The sequence below is a fragment of the Scleropages formosus genome, chromosome 9 (genome assembly GCF_900964775.1).
Source record: "Scleropages formosus chromosome 9, fSclFor1.1, whole genome shotgun sequence".
NCBI classification, from domain to species: domain Eukaryota; kingdom Metazoa; phylum Chordata; class Actinopteri; order Osteoglossiformes; family Osteoglossidae; genus Scleropages; species Scleropages formosus.
In genome coordinates this window covers 30,938,133-30,957,147 of record NC_041814.1, presented here as the reverse complement: position 1 = coordinate 30,957,147, position 19,015 = coordinate 30,938,133, and the positions used below count along the sequence as shown (strand labels likewise).

General features: G+C 43.1%; 1 protein-coding gene and 1 long non-coding RNA gene across 4 annotated transcripts in view; one reads left to right on the top strand and one right to left on the bottom strand.

Moving 5' to 3' along the window:
• Positions 1 to 4,002: 4,002 nt before the first annotated feature.
• On the bottom strand, positions 4,003 to 5,151 carry LOC108932668 (uncharacterized). Its single transcript, XR_001966014.2, has 3 exons — positions 4,898 to 5,151; positions 4,323 to 4,498; positions 4,003 to 4,190 (listed from the first exon to the last, which is right to left on the bottom strand). It is a non-coding gene; the product is annotated as an uncharacterized LOC108932668 (long non-coding RNA).
• A 113-nt stretch (positions 5,152 to 5,264) lies between these two features.
• Positions 5,265 to 19,015, top strand: part of LOC108932667 (calcium/calmodulin-dependent 3',5'-cyclic nucleotide phosphodiesterase 1C-like) — a 72,242-nt gene continuing 58,491 nt past the window's right edge. Inside the window, exons 1-2 of one of the 3 annotated variants that reach the window (XM_018749211.2) lie at positions 5,265 to 5,588; positions 9,230 to 9,256. In XM_018749211.2, coding sequence (XP_018604727.1) covers positions 5,479 to 5,588; positions 9,230 to 9,256 — 137 coding nt within the window. In that variant the 5' untranslated portion in view covers positions 5,265 to 5,478. The remainder of the gene's footprint in view (positions 5,589 to 9,229; positions 9,257 to 19,015) is intronic. The other 2 variants (XM_029255070.1, XM_018749212.2) reach the window with 2 other exon arrangements.

Sequence of the window (19,015 nt, the reverse complement as noted above, 5' to 3'; positions counted from 1 at the left end):
TAAACAGCATCTCTTTGCCCTTCGATAGCCCCCTGGTACCCCCTCCCCGATGAGTCACGACAGCAAAAACTGAGACTTTCTTGTGTTTGCATTCAAAGTGAGATTGTTACTCATTTGTTCAAATGGCAACATTATTGATAAATGCGTGACAAAAATCAATAGCTGTGCTTTACTGGTAGAAAATTAGTTAGTGCTGCGGTCAAAGGTATCGCAGGTGTCCCTACTGCTTTCTCATTCCGTCTATTTTCAATAGTTTATCTCAGTTTTCATTCATTTACCTTATGTTTCTCTGCAAAGCAACTTACAGTGTGAAGTGACTTACAATGATTTACACATTTGCAGTTTGAAAATGTGTGAACCCCCTGTGTCCCTCAGTTTTACCACAGAATGGTTCTTTAATGAGAATCTGTGTTTCTCATGTAACATAACAGGTGTGTAATAACCAATTCCATATGTTGCTTTAAAGGAAATCATGTGTGTAGTAGAAACATGGTAGTAGTGCAGGTATAAAAATAAGTGAAGTCCAAGTTGTACTGATTAAACCAAGTAGATAAGTAGAGTCAGGTGTGTAAATCATAATTATTTATTAATTTTATACATTTATTATATTATTCAATACAACAATAATGACCATCCCTATAGGGTTCACATACTTTCAAGCAGCACTGCATGCAGGTGAGTAATTTTTACTGTACCAAGTCAGTATCTTGACCAAGAGTATGAGATGAGATTGAGTCCAGGTATTTTGACTGTATGGTGACAGCTTTAGCCACTATGCCACCTGCTGGCTGATACTGTGGGGCATAGGAGGAAAAATTAATGCTGCACTGAGTGGCTGAGGATGAGCAGTAAACAGAACTGTAGCTATCATGCAAACCACGTGTAATTGTAACAGAATCTGCATTCTCCCCTTTGGATGTGCTTGTACTTTGTTTGCATGCAGATTAAAAAAAAAAAAAGAAAAACATCAACCGTGGGAGTTTAACTTCCTTTCTTTTTTTTTTTTTAAATGGGAACATGACAGTGAGACAATTCAGAATAGGATACAGCACATATCTATATCATATTCTACAACCTTCTCACATCTATTTCAGAGCAGCAAACTGTATTAATGTATGATGTATACATCTCTGAGGAGGGGATGGTGGTGTAGTGGGTTTGGTCTGTGTCTGCTCTCTGGTGGGCCTTGTGTTCAAGCTCTGCTTGGGGTGTTGTCTGATGGACTGGCGTCCCGCTCTGGGTGCATCCTCCACCAAGTCAGGCCCTGGCTTGCTGCGACCTTGCTCGGGGCAAGCGGCCTCAGACAGTGTGTGTGTGTGTGTGTGTGTGTGTGTGTGTGTGTGTGTGTGAGATGTATCTCCAGTTGTACATAATATATAAGTTGTTTTTATTTTATACAGTGCAGCACAACGGGGGGTGGGACAGCAGGTTTGGCCTGTGCGTGCTCTCTGGTGGGTCTGGCATTTTGAGTCCCACTTGGAGGGCCCGTCTGGGGTGTTAGGCTCCGGCTTGCCGCGACCCCATTCGGGACAAACGGTTTCAGTCAATGTGTGTGTGTAATAGTGCAGCACGTTACCCTGTGAATATCAGGGTTATTTAAAGGTGTGTAAGGACTCATAAACATTGCTTTTGAAGGTGTAAACATATTTCCCGTTTTTCAAAATTGTGGTATGAGGTATTATTTTTATTTTCATCAGGTGACTGATATGTGAAGGTTGAATCTGGACTACAGGAAGGCATGTTCTGGTTCTGGGAGAAGCTCAGCTATTGTATCCTTGAGAAGGGTAGGTGCTCTACGAATGCTACTGTTTCCTTGAGAGTTTCCGAGATCAGATGAAGATCAGTGGGTTTCTTCATCAAGCTGCGGTTCAGTTAGAACTCAGGTGCCTGGTGGCCTGGAGCACATCTTCGTAAGGTGAGCCAAGGTGAGCATGAGCCACCCTTCGGACCCCGTAGGGATGGGACATTTACAGCTCATTCCCTCCCTCTTCTTCTCATCCATTCTCTCAGTTTTCAAGAGTTAAAATTGGCTTATAACCAAGGCACCCCAAATGTCTTCTGGACAGCGTTAAATGTTGGCTTGTCAGAAGAAACATGTGCAACGCCAACCAGCCATTGTATGTGTGCATGTGTAGGCGTCAGCTTTGTGGAAATGAGCATTGGAGTGAGCATTGTCTCCGCAAAATCCTCTCTCAGTTTCTGCTGCCAAGATAGAACCTGTATCATCCTTTGGTTTAGACCACATACACCTGGTTCAGAGCACTCCCCCGTCCTTCTACTCAACATTTGAGTAAAGAAAAGGCCATACCACCCCCCAATCAAGTTGAGTACAGAAGTTTTAAAAGGTAAACAGTTTTAAGTGTTTACCTTCTGCCTCCAGTTTAAGCTCTTGTATGAGGATTTCATCATAGGGACGAGTTCCATTATTGGCAAAGTACCATGGCTTTTCCTTTGTTTGGGTTTGAGCTGAACCTTCAGTTGGGTCTGAGATGTGTGTTGCAGACAGAATGTCTCTTTTTGGGGCCATTTATGGTGATGATGATTGTTCAGAAGCATCTCGCTGTGAAACAGACACCAGAGGATCACATTCCTCGCTGATGAGAGAAAGAAAGAGACAAGCTGGAGAAAGACAAGCAGGGGACTGAGAGGGGTGTTGGGGATCAGGAGATTGAAGTAGGGGATGGTGATTGACAGAAGCAGGAGATCAATAAATTACACAGCAATAGAGAGATACTGTATATTTCTGACCAAGAAATGGCCAGATGTCCAAAAGCAGATCTGGAGATTGAGAGATGATGAGATGGTCGAGAGAGGAGATTTCAGGCTTGGAGGGACCCGAGGATCTGAGGGACAAGAGATGGCTGAACAATGGAGAAGCTGGGGTTTGAGGGCTGGAGGGGAGTCTTCTTCAGCTGGAAAAAAAATCTCTTCTGTCCCAAGTATTATACCAGTTACTGTAATGTGAGCTGGTACTTGACTCCACAATAACATTCAGTTTCCCCTTGGGCTGAGACTACAGTGTTTATGCAGAACTCTTGGACTGAGCCTTTTGGTATTTTTATTTGCTTTAAGCCATTATATGAGAAATGCCAGCCACAGACCCAGGAGTATCTGATATAATTATGAAAATGTCCGAGGTCGGGTTGACTTCGGAATATCAGATACCCCGCAGCTTATTACATATTCCGGTCACTCCCCGCAAACATTGCATTGTTTTTATTTGTGGAGCTCACGCTGTAATTCAACGCAAATGGCTCCGTTTGTACTTGTGCAGCTGAAACTACTTATGTTAAGTACCCTGGACATGGAGGAGATCCACAGCACATTATCCTTGCACAGGCAGTTCCTGTTGCATTCAGAAGCCTCATGGTCAAAGCACTTGTCTAGCCATGAACAGGATACTGATTCAATGCCCATTGCATAGCCAGTAACTGAGCACAAAATACATGTCATCTTAAAATGCATTGCTTTGTTTTAGAACAGTGAAACATACACATATATCTGACATGGATTAATGCCCAATTCCAGTGTATAATTCATAGGTGATGTGCATTGAAAACGTTCCGTATTTTATGGGTTGATTATATATATTTTGCCGTAAGTAACTATAAATTATATGTGTATTTCAATCACAGACCGTGTTAATAGTTCATTTTGCAACCGATACACTGAAGTGCCGCTGTCTTCCATCCTGAATGCAGCTGTGTTTATCCTTTCTGTTGGACTGGCAAGGATGAAATATGAGGAAGACAAAGGTTACATTCATCTGGTGAAGAGAAATATTTTGGTAATTCACAGAGACACCGTTAATGTGGATTTCTCGTGTGCTTCTGCAAGTGTGTGCATGCACAAATTAACAACTTATTATAAAACACGCCCTTCGTAACTTACACTGTTCGACGTGCAGCTCTTTTGCACATGCTCTTGGAATTTTTTCTTTGAAAAAAATCACGATATGCGCATAAGATGAGGTAAATAATCATGTCGAAAACTGGCCACAAGTGTCTTTTAATACATGAATATTGAAGATGTTGTTGCTTGCAGTTTAGTTTTGTCATTGGAAATGCACTGCGCCTCTTGGGGGAATGTTCCTCGCAGGTTTTGTCGTGGTTCCCTGATGTGTTCTCGCAGTGTTGTCACCATGGTCACAAGGGGTTGCGAGGGGGTTGTTTAGTGAGACCTTGTGAGTTCTACAGGAAAGAGAAGTTGCAGTGTGGGGGTGCAAAGAAACCACAACCATATGTATTTGAATATAGGTGTGTGCACGTGCGTAGTAAAAGTACAAAAACACCCCAAAATCACATCTAAACATAATTCACTACCTGGATTTTTTCTAATTAGTGCATTTTTAATGTCATCGCTTCATTGAGTGCGTTCGGCTCCGCTGCTGCCTACTTCCCTCCTTCTCTCTGTCCCATCCCCTTGGATAGGTGGGTGTCTCTCATCACCCTGTGTCCACGGTGTCCTTCTCCTGCTCCTCTCTGCTATCACTCTGGATCTACAAACGGAGGTCGTGATGGTGGGCGAGGGTTTGGTCATAGCCCTCCAGCACCCCAGAAGGAGAAGGGAAAGAGGAGCCCTCGCCATAGCACCCTCCAGGAAGCGAGGCAGGTGGGCTGGGAGTCTGATATGAGAATCCCACCCCTCCTATTCACACATCAAAGAAGTGCAATTGTCAGAAAGCTTTCCTCTTCCTCTTCTTCTCGTTTCGCATTTATTCTCTGTCTTTATCGCAAGCGCTCAGTCACTGTAATTCTGCTATTCTCTCTCTTTCAGGCTGCAGCAATTGTTCTCACTCTCTGTCTCTCTCTCTCTCTCTGTCTCTCTCTCACACACACACATACACATACATACACACATACACATACAATTCTCCTTTTTCCCCACGTTTACAAACCTCCAGGTCATCCCTTGCCTCAGACTGCGGTTATTATCATTTCCATCTTATCCCCTTCGGCCTCCCGCCAATGTGCTGCCCCAGCGGGTGCTGGCAGCGGAGGGGATCAGTGGCGCCCTTCTAATCTGTTCCGCTCCTCGTATTCATGAGGTAGAGTGTGCCAGCCCACCCCACCCCTCCATTCCCTGCGTTTCCGCCACGGCCACTGCACGCGCTCAGTGAGCACCTGAAACCAGAGCTGGTGACACACGGTCTGAGTGTGAACGGGTTGGGAGGGTGGTGGTGGTGGCGGTTGGGGGGGGGGGGTTGCGGGGGGCACAGGCACCGCGGCTGGACCGATGCAGACAGACAGCCACAGCGAAGTGAGAAGGGGAGGGGAGAGGATGTCTGTCCCACTGCTGTCTCTCTAACAGAAAAGAGGGGAGGGGGGGGCTTCCTCTGAAAAAAGGAAGAAAACCAGTTCCATTGCGCTCCCTCTCTCAAGGGGCACTTTGCTTCCTTCTACATTTTGTGCCTGAAACATTTTTCTTTTAGAAAAAAAATTAAAAACTAAAAAAAAACTGAAGACAAATTTTGCTTCCATGGAGGTCCTGGAGTCTCCTACCAAGGAGATCGAGGACTTTGAGAACAACTCTCTGAAGCACCTTCTGCCGGAGCAGATTGAGAAGATCTGGCTGAGGCTGCGTGGGCTGTGAGTATCATCTTCACGTTCCCCTGCTGGCATGCAGGTGTGTGTGAATGTGTGTGTGAGTGTGTGTGTGTGTGTGTGTGTGTGTGTGTGTGAGTGTGTGTGTGAGTGTGTGTATGGGGGTGTGCGTGTGTGTTTTCCTCAGGTTTTTTCCCTTTTCCGGCATTCTTTCCCAGGACCTGTAGCATGCCTGTCTGACTACTCAGAAAAATCACCCAAGCAGAACAGATTGAAAGAGTCCACATTGAGCGCTTCCTAGTGGTCCCATTGCTGCGCGAGTCCTGCAAGTTGTGTCTTTTGCCAAAAGTAATTTGAAAACATGGGAAAGGATGTCTTCTACTTTTCAAAATGCTCCACCTTCTTTAGACTAGGAGTTTGGTCTCGTGAATACTTAGTGGCTCACATTGTGATTTTGCACTATAGTCCTGCAGAGACGTTGAACAAATCTGTGTGTTTACGTACACAGGCGTGGAGGATCTTCACTGTGCATCATCTGCAGTGCTTTGCTCTGTTTTGGTTTCATCCGTTTGTACGAGCAAAGCTTAAAGCCTCCCTCACGTCTTCTTAGTGACAGCTCTGATGTGAAAATCGGGCAACTGAACAAACTCTCAATCAACTTAATGCACCCAAAGAGAGTGGAAAAGAGAGATGATGGAAAATAATGGGGAAAAGAAAGCACTGGGGAGGAAAAGGCTAGGTAATCATCATTTACTTCCCGTGGTTAATTTTATGTATTTATTTAGTTCTTGATTTATTTATTTTCTGCAAGCCTTTTAAAGCTTTTAATGAAGTTAGGGAAACAAAACTATGCTGGCAGATAAAAGCTGGCTATGAGCGGGCGACATCCCCAAACCTGGAGCAGCATACCTGATAGGATCTGCGGCAGAAGCTTGTTTTACTGATTCATCGTAGTCGATCACGAATTGCAGTGAAAGCGTCACCCTGCCGAAAAGTGTCCTGAGACTCTGCTGATAGCAGACAGGGGCCAAAACTTGACTCTCAAGTGCAGGATTCCAAAACGCTCAGATTCACAGTCACAGAGGTAGGCAGAGATCTCTCCGCCCAGTCCGGGGTGAAAGGTCACGCTCCTTCGTTTGTGTTTTTGTCTCGTTTTTGTTTTTGTTGTTGTTCTTTTGTCTTTTTTTCTCCATGAGAGTGGGAGGGAGATAACACCGAGCACTCGGCATAATCCCACGGAGAGTTTTGTCCAGAAGGACTTTGACTGATAGGAACCACTCGGCTCTGTCACAACAGCTGTTTAGGAGGGAGATGGCCAAGAGAAAGAGAAATGTGCGTGGGTGTGTGTGGTCTGTTAAGAATGAGAAACCAAGAGCATTTGTGCATTTTAAACAGAGCAAGCGTGTGTGTGTGTGTGTGTGTGTGTGTGTGTGTGTGTGTGTGTGTGTGTGTGTGCGTGTGCGTGTGTGTGTGTGTGTGTGTGTGTGTCTGTGAGAGAGAGGAAGATGGGTACGAGCGAGTGTATATTTGTGTGTGAGAATGTGAGAAAGTGTTTATGAAAGAGCATGTTTCTTTGCTTAAGCGTACCGGATGTTTGTACTGGAGTAGATGAGTGTATGTGTCTGTGTGCATTATGAGACGGAGGGAGCGTGTGTGTCTAATATGAAAGAACAAGGTCTAAATATGATGCCAGCCCGATCGTGCCATTCCAGCAACCGCCCCTCCCCACCCATGGGCACTGCACATTAATCCCCAGGTATGAGCAATGGACCCGCTATAGATATAACATTCCTAGATCAGCTGCAACAACACTCTAACTCAGTACAAGCAGGTACCCTAGATGGCTCGATGTTTGGCTGACAGCCGAAGCGTGAAGCTCACTCATAATAACTGCTTTGGTGTCCTTGCCTGGGGTTTCGCCAGACTAAACTACGGAGACACGGAAACACTTTCTCCTCATCAGTTTTGCAGTTATTGCTCACCCCCACTGTTAAGTAGAAACACGCATTATTGACACTGTGAGACACCAGACTGCGAGCCTAATCCAGCGTGTAATGAACCTAAGGCCACATCTGTTGAGTACGTTAGCGTTTCTGTCGCTCTGAAGCGCAACTATGAAGGAAGCAGCAGGACTGCACCATGGCTGATTTATGAGGCCCTTGAAAGCCAACCACGACTCATGGACCTTCTGATTTACTGGAGCCTCACAACACAAGAGGCTTGGAATGGAAGGCTTTAACCCCAGGACAGACAGCAAGGTGATGGCATGGAGACCACTGTGGACTCCCTCTTGGCAGCATCATCAAACTGATGTAGTTGCATGGTCGATCAAGTTCCATCCAGTCATCACTTCTGAATGATTCTCAGTTGACTGGTCAACAGCCAAAGGTTCACTTTGTCACTGTCTTTCAAATTACACCTACCTCACCTCGTGTACCTACCCTTCTTGGCTTGCCCCTCCTCCTTTTCTGTTTAAAGCCAAGGTTTAATTTCTGTCCTTCTCCACACAGTTAATTCCATGAGTCGGACAATCATGTCATATTTCCATCAAGCTCCAATTCTCTATTTCCGCTAAAGCCTGCACCATTTTTCTTTGTCCACCCAAACCCCTATCGTCTTGTTGCGTCCCACCACCATCATCCCCCACAGACTCCAGCTAGCCCTGCCCAACTTTTCCATTAGTCTAAAAGCACTTGGCTTCCATTCCACTCCGTGAAACTGTATAGCAGTCTTTATTAGCATCCATTCAGCCTCACCTTCCCTACTGTCAACCTGCCTCCACAATCCCAACCTGTTCCAACCTCACCCTTCACACGCACTGAATTCCCCAAAGCCCTGGCAGACACAGCAACAGGTTTGGTTCCTGTCCAGATTTGTTTCATTGACCCGGTGTTAGTATGCGCCTTTGTGGTCTGGCTGTAACATCACCCACAAAAGTAAAATGAAAGTGTATGAATGCACCAGGTAGACAATCTCACAGCTACGGGGCACAAGCTGAATGTTCATCAATGGGTTTAGTGGTCAAAGAATTACTGACTGATCTGATTACAGACTGGTACTGATTAATGAGAGTTACTGGTAAAACTGGTTGTAAATCACAAAGCTTTTGGTAGATGCATGTTAAAAGACACTGTGAACGATTCTTGTCATGCATCCATCTCACATAGTTAAACACACTATTCTGTATGAAAGTATTCTAGCTTTCCTTTGCAAGTATATTCAAGAATATTCCTTGTTCTCTCAATATGTCTTTGTGGGAGGTGGTGAAATTGACTGGAAACTAAGATTTATGGGAACTCTATAACTGAAGGACATTCTGGTTAGAGTTAGGGTTCGAAGTGTAGGGTTGGGTTTGATATAAGTTAAAAAAAGTAAATGCAATATTTTACGCAGAAGTGGAGCGCAGATGAGAAGTGTACATGTAAGTATGAGAATGTGTGTGAGTGGAGGAGTGTGGTATTGTCAATGTGTTTGTGTGCGTTCATTTATGTTTGGGTGTTTTAAAAAGGGGCCGATTCCTTAGTACATCCGTTTGAAATGATCATTCATAGAAGTACCACAACTGTAACACAGCTGTATGAGAGGAGCGTGTGCAACGGGAGCCTTTGCTGCAATTTTTTTTGAATACAAGCAGAGCTGGAATGCTCAACATGTTCACTTCTGCTGTTATTGTTCTTCTTTGACAGACGAAAGTACAAGAAGACGTCACAAAGGTAAGACTCAATAGAAGACCTTGGATATAGACCTACAAAGGATCCATGACGAGATGGAAACAGAAATAACTCTTTGTCCGTAAAGATGCTGCTGTTGAGATGGGACTTTGGGAAAGCAAATAAAGAAGAATTATCTAACTGGTTCAGTCTGTTACCAGTCTTTTTTTGAAGAGCACAGAGCACAGAACATTGGTCAGGGTGATTGACTGCTTCTGTAGATATCTGTGGTTCTGCAGGCATAGCCATTGAGGGAAAATGCTTAAGTTTAAATCATGGAAGGAGCTCCACTTGTTCCTGGCAGTCTGCTGGTTTGGATTATAAGGTCTATTAGCCACGTCACTTTGCCATGATTTCCATTTCAAAGATGATGGTGTCATCAAAGGCCATGTGGCTGTATTTCACATCATCAGCAGTGTGCCTCAAAAATACAACTGTGACTGAAAGTCTGTATATACCTCAAAGTGTTCATAAGTCCAATGATTAAATCAAAAAAGCTTAATTCCTAGATTTATTCATGGTTTAGGTTCTGTTAAAACATCTATAAAATTAATTAAGATGGTATTTATTCTGTTTTTAACAGCTCTTACAATGCAGAATAAGAGACTCCAGAGTTTCTCTATCCTGTCCACAGCATATTTTATTGTGTTTGTTAATGTGAAGCAATATTAACACTGTGCTTTAAAATAAATGATAATGAAAAATGTGATGTGGACAACATCCTATTCAGTGTGTTATGTTTTGCTTTTTAAATGTGAGACAGTTCAGTGTTCCTCCTGCACATCAGGTGCCGCAGGAGAGTATAAAACTGGGGAAAGAAAGGCAAGTGAGTTGCAGCACAATAGGGAATAACTGGGGCGAATGTATTAAAAAATGTTTCACTCTGTGTCTCATGGTAAACTTTAACAAAACTGGCTACGAACAAGCGACCAATTTATCACATAAACATGTTTGTCAGCATGTCGTTGCTTTCATTTTCCAGTCAAGAAAGTGTGATAATAGACACATAGCTCTATTTATTCACTGTGCAGTTTCGTTAAAAGTGTCAAATATAGCTATAATAAGTAAAAATATGTTGAAGGAGAGCATTCTTCCGAAACTGCTTCAAAACGTTGTCTGCTGCCTCGCTTCCTCTCCTCCCCCTGCACCATTTGGGTTTCTTCTCTGACTGTTTTGCTGCAAACATTTGTGCCCGAAAGATAAATTCTGGGTAACAGAACAGTGAAGGAAATGCAATTTAAAATAAACCTGAAAATTTCTCTATCTTAGAAAATACGTAAATTGCATGTTTAGAAGACAAGGTGGAAATGTACCAAATACTGCCCTCTGTACAACGAAACAAGATTTGAGTGAATTTTAATAACAGAGTGGCATATTAAAGGTGAAAGTAATCAGCAGCTGTGAATTTTATGTTGTGAGATGTGCAAGAAGCACTTCTCTGTGGAATCACCTTTGCTGCCGGTAACAGCAAAGCTCAGTCCTACAATGTGATGGACAGGTCAGCCTCATGGATGATTAGACGAAGGTAGGGTGTGGGTGGGTTATAAATGCCAAGTTTCCGTGCTGCTGTGGAGAATGGCTTGGGGAGATGATGGTGTTTTTGGTAGGCGTGGGGACACAGCTGTATGGACCCAGGCAATGCTGGGATCACAGGATGACAGACTTTGCTGGGTCAAGTCAAGGTCAGGGTCAACTTACTGTGCCTTCTTGATGTTGATGGGGCCAGAGGCCAACTTGGGGTTGGGGTGTGGGATGGTCAAGCAATACATTAAAAACTGAAGAGCAGCAATTAATTATGGGACACAAACCAGATTTGTTTTCCAGTCTCACTAAATTATATTACCTTTTTAAACCATAGATTCCAATTATTTACCTTCAGCAAACTAAGAAATTCTTCTGAGGGAGTCGTTAGAAGATGGTGTTGGGGGAAAGAAGCAAGAGTGGGTATTCAGTTTAATTTGACAATGAAACTGTATGATGTCACCCCTTGCAACTACACTCCCAAAACAGTGAAGATGAACAAGGAAACGATGTGTATCAGTCATTTCTGAAAACGTTCCCAGCTGAATTGGAACAGTGTTTCACTGAAAAATCTGGATAGCAAAGATATTCCCTTTTTTATAATTTCTTTTGAGCACCTCCAAATTGTCTGTCTGATATTGAGCAATGCCTGGTGTAATAACTGATCTCTCACCATTTTTCTGAGAACAGTTAATCAGTCTGTCTTCTGACAAAAGGAAAAAGGCTAAAGAAGCCAACACAGAAAAAGCTGCAGGGTAAAAAAAAATGTAACCTTTAATTATAAGATGAAGAACCACATAATGTAGATGACTTAAGTGACAAGTAAGACTGGAGAACTATTGCATTTCTCATCATACTGTAATATGTATTATCAAAATTTGGTTGTCTTACATTCAGAACTGTTGTCATTTACAGTAAAATAAATAGCATAAAGGATGTCCTACCTGTGTTAGCAAAATGCTGAGCAGGAAAGTGGGCTTTCTTTTGCACTATATTTTATATGAGTCACTAGTTCTTTGTGCTCTTTTAGAATGAAACAGAGGCTTCGTAACATCAGAGATGTCTTTAGAAATGGTGTAAAACTCCAAAAGTGTCTGGTAGACTGCATGACTGCATGGATGCTGCTCATTCTCAGCAGTAAATTGAAGAACTGTTGTTGCCCAACTAATGAATGGAACTGGGGCCCAACGTCTGCATGTAGTTGGATTTGTTGGTAACTCCAAACTAATTTTAGCCTTGAATACACAATAAGGAAAAGATCAAAACACAGATGACCCTCAGTTTATTTATTGATTAGGTTCTGTAAAAACCTCTGATGTAGATGTGATAAAATATTAAAATACACACACACACACATTTTCAGAACCACTTGTCCCATACGGGGTCACGGGGAACCGGAGCCAACCCGGCAACACAGGGCATAAGGCCGGAGGGGGAGGGAACACACCCAGGACAGGACGCCAGTCCGTCACAAGGTACCCCAAGCGGGACTCAAACCCCAGACCCACTGGAGAGCAGGACTGTGGTCCAACCCACTGCACCACCGCACCCCCTAATATTAAAATATACATACACATACACACACACACACACACTTTCCGAACCGCTTGTCCCATACGGGGTCACAGGGAACCGGAGCCTACCCAGCAACACAGGGCGTAAGGCCGGAGGGGGAGGGGACACACCCAGGACGGGACACCAGTCTGCCACAAGGCACCCCAAGCAGGACTTGAACCCCAGACCTACTAGAGAGCAGGACCCGGTCCAACCCACTGCGCCACCACACCCCTCAGCTATTAAAATATTTTATTCAAAATAATTTAATTTAGACCTAAAAATTTAATCTATTTTGAAATTACTGGAAGTGAAAATATACTCTTGCCACAGTCTGCTATTGAAACTCCTCCGATATTTTTATTGATGACTAGTAAACACCAGACCCAAGCTGTAAACATTGTTAAAAAAAAAGAGAGAGAGAGGTAAGTCAGTCCCATGCTCCTGTTCTGTTTTGTTGGGTTTCACTGGCACCTATCAGCTCAGGGTGTAATTACAAGTGGTATTCGCACCACATTGAATCAAAGAGGAAAAATAAATAATTGTGGAAGACTTATTTTCTAAAATTTGTAACTTGATCTTTGGTAGGACCTGTTGGTTCTTCAACTTGACACTTCCTGTCAGTGAGGAACTGATAAAAATGTTTTCATTAAAATCAGTAGAACGTCATCTGAACAACATGGCTGAGGAGCTCTGGGCTCCATCACATTCCTAGTCAACATTCACAGACTTTTCTGTAATTTGACTCCGTACCAAACATGTTTCTGTTCAAGCTCTGATCAGAGTTTTCTTGATTTTCCTGCTGAGGACCCATCTGAAAAGACTGGCCTGAATTGATTAGTCAGGCCTCAGGTTGATTTGGCATCCTTTGTCATTTGATGTGACACTAATGGCATTCTGAAGGAATGATTGCTTTTATTACAGACATTTTGACATATTTCTGTCTCTTAAAACGTCTTTGTGTAACTTTCAGTAATTGATTGTTATACATGTAGGGAAAACAGGGTCCCTGTTTATTTTTCTTGAGTTTGCAATGCATGATTATGTGTAGTTTGGATAAATCTCACTCTTTTTTAAGGGTAGCACAGCTCTTATATTCCTTTGTAGCTTATGATTAGATTCATGCAATGACCCATACTGTCAAAACAATTCAAGCAAACAGCCCCCAAAGCCGTCAAAAAAAAAAAAAAAAAGAGAAGAAGAAAGAAACAAAAAAGATTACATGAACGGTTTTGATTTTGCATAGTGCACCCTTTGACTCTGCCTTGCTGTCATGGTTCCAGCCCTCTCTTGTTCCTCCTGGCCTCTCAGCCAGCTTCTGTTTAGTCTTGGCTAGCATGGGGCACTAAGATTGACGGCTTGTTGAGTGGCGTCATGCTGAGACCATGCCCGAGTGCCTTGCAGATAACAAATGTCCACTGGACTCTCTCAGACCACCATTTTTCACCTTATACTGCTGAGATATCAGCATTTCTTTCAGTCACCGGAAGGAGTGAATCACATCTGTCCAAAAGTCCAGTCCCACCGGCGGCGTGAAGTCATGCCACTTAGTTTATCAGCTCTGATTTGAGTTTATCTGTAATTCTGCTTGACACTAATTTAAATTTGCCAACTAGCAACAATCTTAAGGTAGACCTCCGATATGCTGTTTTCCTATAGTCCTGAAGCATTGAATCTTTTCACTCCTGCAGATTTTTCAATATTTAAGAGTTGCGCTAGATACTCATGTAGTTTAAATGTGAAGTCAACTTTAATGTAGTTTGTGGGCACCAATGGAAAGGGTTAGAGTATTATTTTCATATAGATCTGCATATGGAAGCAGCCTCCTATATGTCAAGTGTATATGTAATGTTTTTTTTAACCCAAGATGAGAATTAAATATGATACAGCATAGATTAGTGTTCTTTAATTCGCTAGTTCAAGTCCAAGAAGGAGCTTTGCTGTTGAAGCCATGAGTGACGTATTTAACCTTGAAATGTGCAGTAAAACATCTTGCTGTAGAAATGTAGAAATTTTCAAATCATATAATGACAATAATAAAATTGGAAATCTGACCTGTTGGGTGACTCGAGTCAGTCTGTCATTGACTTTTCCTCCGTTTTTGTTCATTGTTACAAAGCCTTAGCTTTGTCCTTGGAATCCCTCTGTGCAGTAGAAGGAAACTCCCCCAGTGCATGCTTTGTATTTCCCACAAACTCTTTTTAATTCACTTTGGTTTGATGTGGTGTGCAGGGCTACTTCTGAAAGTCCATTTGCGATTGTCGCTCTATTGCTTTTTTGTCTAGAGCTCAGTCTGGGGTGACTGTGAAACCGGTCAAGGGATTCAACTGTCATGGGGATGGCTTTTGTAATGAGTTCATTATGCTGAAACTCCAGGGCAAAAAAAAAAAAAGAAAATTCACATGATTTTAGGCCATGATTTGGTTTTTCTTCTGCTTCAGACCCAGACTTCATCCCAGTTGTGCTCAGGGTGCCGTGTGAATTTACATTTATTCATTTAGCTGATACTTTTCTCCAAAGCAACTTATGATGTTAATCTACCTACAGTGACTCACCCATTTATACAGCTGAGTAGTTTTACTGGAGAAATTAAGGATAAATACATTCCTCAAGGCTACAACAACTGGAGGTGGGATTGAAAACTGCAGCTTCTGGGTCCAAAGGCAGTAGCTCTAACCAATATTCTACCAGCTGCCCAATTCAGTTCAGTTATCAAACAGAACTAAAGTATTGTAAAGTACCAATGGGTTGTGGGAATCCTGGTTATCATTCCCATACAGCTGTATTTGTTTAGTGCAATCACTTGGAAAACCGACAGATTAATTAGAGCTGAAATATGAAACATACCAAGGGCAATAGTGTCGATAACCTTGAGTGGATAACCTGTGTGTACTGCTGTAACATAATTCAGATGAGGGGAAATTAAAGTGATATGAGAACTTTAAAGTTTTTCATGGTCATATGAAGATTTCCACTTTTTTCCCCTGTATAATCATCTTTTTGCTCAGCTGCCAGCCTTGAGTTCGGGGGAACTTCACTCTGCTGATTGCACTACTATACCGAGGTCAGGTCAAGACACATGTTCATCCGTGCAAGAGCAACAGATTTAGATTGTTAATGTGTATCCTTCGATCACTTCTCTGAATGAACTGCAGATTTATTTTGCCTGCTCTAACTATTAAGTAGCTGAATATTACCCAAATTGTCAGGTATGCACGGGTAGCTGTGACTGAAATTTTCACTTCCCAGGTGAGGTCTTGTGTTCTTTTTTTGTGGAACAAAATACGTTACTCACCGCAGTAAAAATCCACTACTTTGCAATCAACGATGTATAAAATGAGTCTCGGTTAAATGAGAAGTCGTGGCACCTATGGCTAGATAGTGTGAGTCATAACGTGACGTACATTATATGATGCTGTAGATTTACACCATTAAACAGCTGTGCCATGCTGTGATGTGATGACATTTGCAGAACAGTGTAAATCTGTTCTGTATGTAACAGAAAAATCCCCACCTGCTGAAATAGAGGCATCATTTAGTAGATAAAGCCCAAGACACAACTAAGGTGTCAGACACCAGACGATGACAATGTTATGGTAGGATACTGATGTTTGCTTTAGGGCACTCCACTGCATGGGCAACCCCAGTATCATTTGAATACCTTCTTGCCCCAAGAATTATCGTCACTAGAAGTAAAGAATAGACACCATCAAACACAGATATCACCAACTCTCCCTTCCTGCATTATCCAGGTTGTTTAACTGATCAATAATGGGTCAATTAATTATGGGTGGCATGATGGCACAGCGAGTAGCGAAGCTGTCTCACAGTGCCTGGATGATGCAAAAGACTGTGGTTCAGTCACTGCCCAGTCCGTGTGAAGTTTGCATGTTCTGATAACACTACAGAGAGTTCATTGGAAGTTCCTTTGGAGAAAAGTCTCTGCTAAATAAACAAAAATTAAGAGAGGTTTTCAAGTAGGAAATCCTTTTGGCTGAAAATCCCAAGTTCCTCAGAGCTTTTGTTCACACAAATGTATTCATTTTGGTAATTGAGATGAGTGTTTAATTTCTCTATAGGTGCAGCTTATACTGTTGTGTATTTAAATGGGAAATGCGAGGAAAAAGGCTCAGCGTGAACTCTTTCCGGGGAGAATACTTGGAGTTTGGGAGCTGCTGGAGGAAGAGGCCGGGTAGTGGTGAAGGGAGTTTAGGAGCGAGGTGTTGTTGGGCAAGGGAGTTGTGAAAGAGAAATGTCAACCAAATCTACAACTCAAAAGAGAGTGTGGTGCACTAGAAGATGTCAAGCCCCGCTCTGATAGCCAGCATCTGAAAGAGATAAGAAAGACCAAACCTGAGTGTTGAGCTCCCTCTGAAAGCAGGGGAAGGACTGAGTCAGTGCATACCTCTGGGCTCTTTATTCAGGGGCATGTGTGAACTCATATGCCATTCACATTAATTGCTAATCTGCTTGATAAAAAATCCAGGAAAGACCCTCACTGCTCACCAGCTGCAATTCAAATTGCTGTTATTTTGATGATATTTAATATTTTGTCATATTTAAATGTTAAACTCAATGAGAATATTAATCATTTACTGACTCTTGCTGGTTCTAAGCTGGCTGTGTAATTGACTTTTGAAGATGTCTTACATGACATGTGCCAAAGTGTAATGAGTTTACTGAACAAATATATGCACATCAATGTGATCAATATTCTAATGAGGCAGCAGGTAGCACAGTGGTTAAGAGGTAATGTCCTGCACTCAAAGGTCCCAGGTCTGAATCCCAACTCCTGTTATAGTACCCTTGAGAAAATTACCCACCCTAAATGACCAACCGTATAAATGGATAAATTATTGCAATTAGCCTAATGTTGTAAGTTGCTTTGGAGAAAACTATCAGCTAACTAAATAAACTGAAATGTGCAGGAAGCCTTTGTACTGCCCAAAAAAAGAATACTGCACCTCAAGGTTAATGTTGATAATTCCAGTTAATACATAACACTTGGGGACTAGGTCCAAGCTAGACCTAAATGCATCATTTATTGCACTGAAGAGACTTAGTTGCAAGAAATGTTTTGCACAATAACTGTTTATCTATTTGAACAGCTGGATATTAAAGAAAATCATTTGACTTCTATGCCAAGTCCATGGGAACAACAGCAGCACACCATTTCATATTCCTGGGATTTAAACCTGCAAAGTATTGATGCAGTTCCACTCTCCCCTGACAGCTCTCTGATTCGCGGTCTTCTATCAGAGGCCAACACCAGCACAATGTATGATGATGGCTGTGAGACGAGATGGGGAAGAGGAGATGGAGGTGGGGTCGGCTTTCAGAAAAGTAATGGAAAGCCCTGGGCCTCGGGGCACTCAGCTGCTGCGGTCCGTTTTATCACCCGCGATAGGAGTGGCTGTGAAAGACTACTGATTAAAACAGTCCGCCACTGCTGTCGGAGTTTAGTTTGGGGCGCAACTAGGGAAATTGATGGTTTCTGTTCCGTTATTTATTTAATTTATTCAAACATCAAACACCCTCCTGTAGCCCTGAGCGGCCTTGACTGCTGTTTCTGTAAACAGAGCGTTTCCTAAGGGGCTGCAACTTCTGTGGAGGGGGGGTGGGGAGCCATAGCTACACTTCACAGCTGCTCATCACGAAACTTTGATGAGGAAAGCCAAGGCTACATTAAAGGTATAAGATGCAAGGTAGAAGCATCTTAACTGCAAAACACTTGCAAGATTAAATTGCTGACAGGGCATGAATGAAAGTTACATTTGTTTATTTAGCAGACGCTTTTCTCCAAAGCGACTTCCAACAAACTCTACGTAGTGTTATCAGCCCACACACCTTATTCACTGTGGTGACTTACACTGCTAGGTACACTACATACACTGGGTCACTCATCCATACATCAGTGGAACACACACACTCTCTCTGTCACTCACACACTATGCTTGAACCTGAATGGCATGTTTTTTGACTGTGGGAGGAAACCAGAGCACCTGGAGAAAACTCATACAGACACGGGGAGAACATGCAAACTCCACATAGACTGAACAGGGATCGAACCCACATCCTTTTGCACCACCCAGGCACTGTCGCTGTGCCACCGTGTGGCCCTAAGTGAATGAAAATTTGAATGAAAGTGATTATGGGAGTTGGGGTGTGATGGCGCAGTGGGTTGGACCACAGTCCTGCTCTCGGATGGGTCTGGGGTTTGAGTCCCACTTGGGGTGCCTTGTGACGGACTTGTGTCCTGTCCTGGGTGCGTCCCTTATGCCCTGTGTTGCCGGGTAGGCTCCGGTTCCCCGCAACCCTGTATGGGACAAGCAGTTCAGAAAGTGTGTGTGTGTGAGATTATAGGAACGGAAGGGATTGATTTCTTGGGGTGATGGAGCAAAGTGACAAGTATTTTGTAGCTCTAGTCATACGTAGACATTGACTTGATGTCCCTTAACAATAAGTGCTCATGCTTGGTTAGAGGAATTGTTCATAAAATGAATTTCATTTTCACACACACCATCTGAAACCACTTGTCTCATACAGGGTTGTGGGGAGCTGGAGCCTAACCCAGCAACACAGGGCATAAGCCCAGAGGGGGAGGGATGCCAGTCCATCACAAGGCACCCCAAGGAGGACTTGAACCCCAGGCCCACTGGAGAGAAGGACCTGGTTCAACCCACTGCA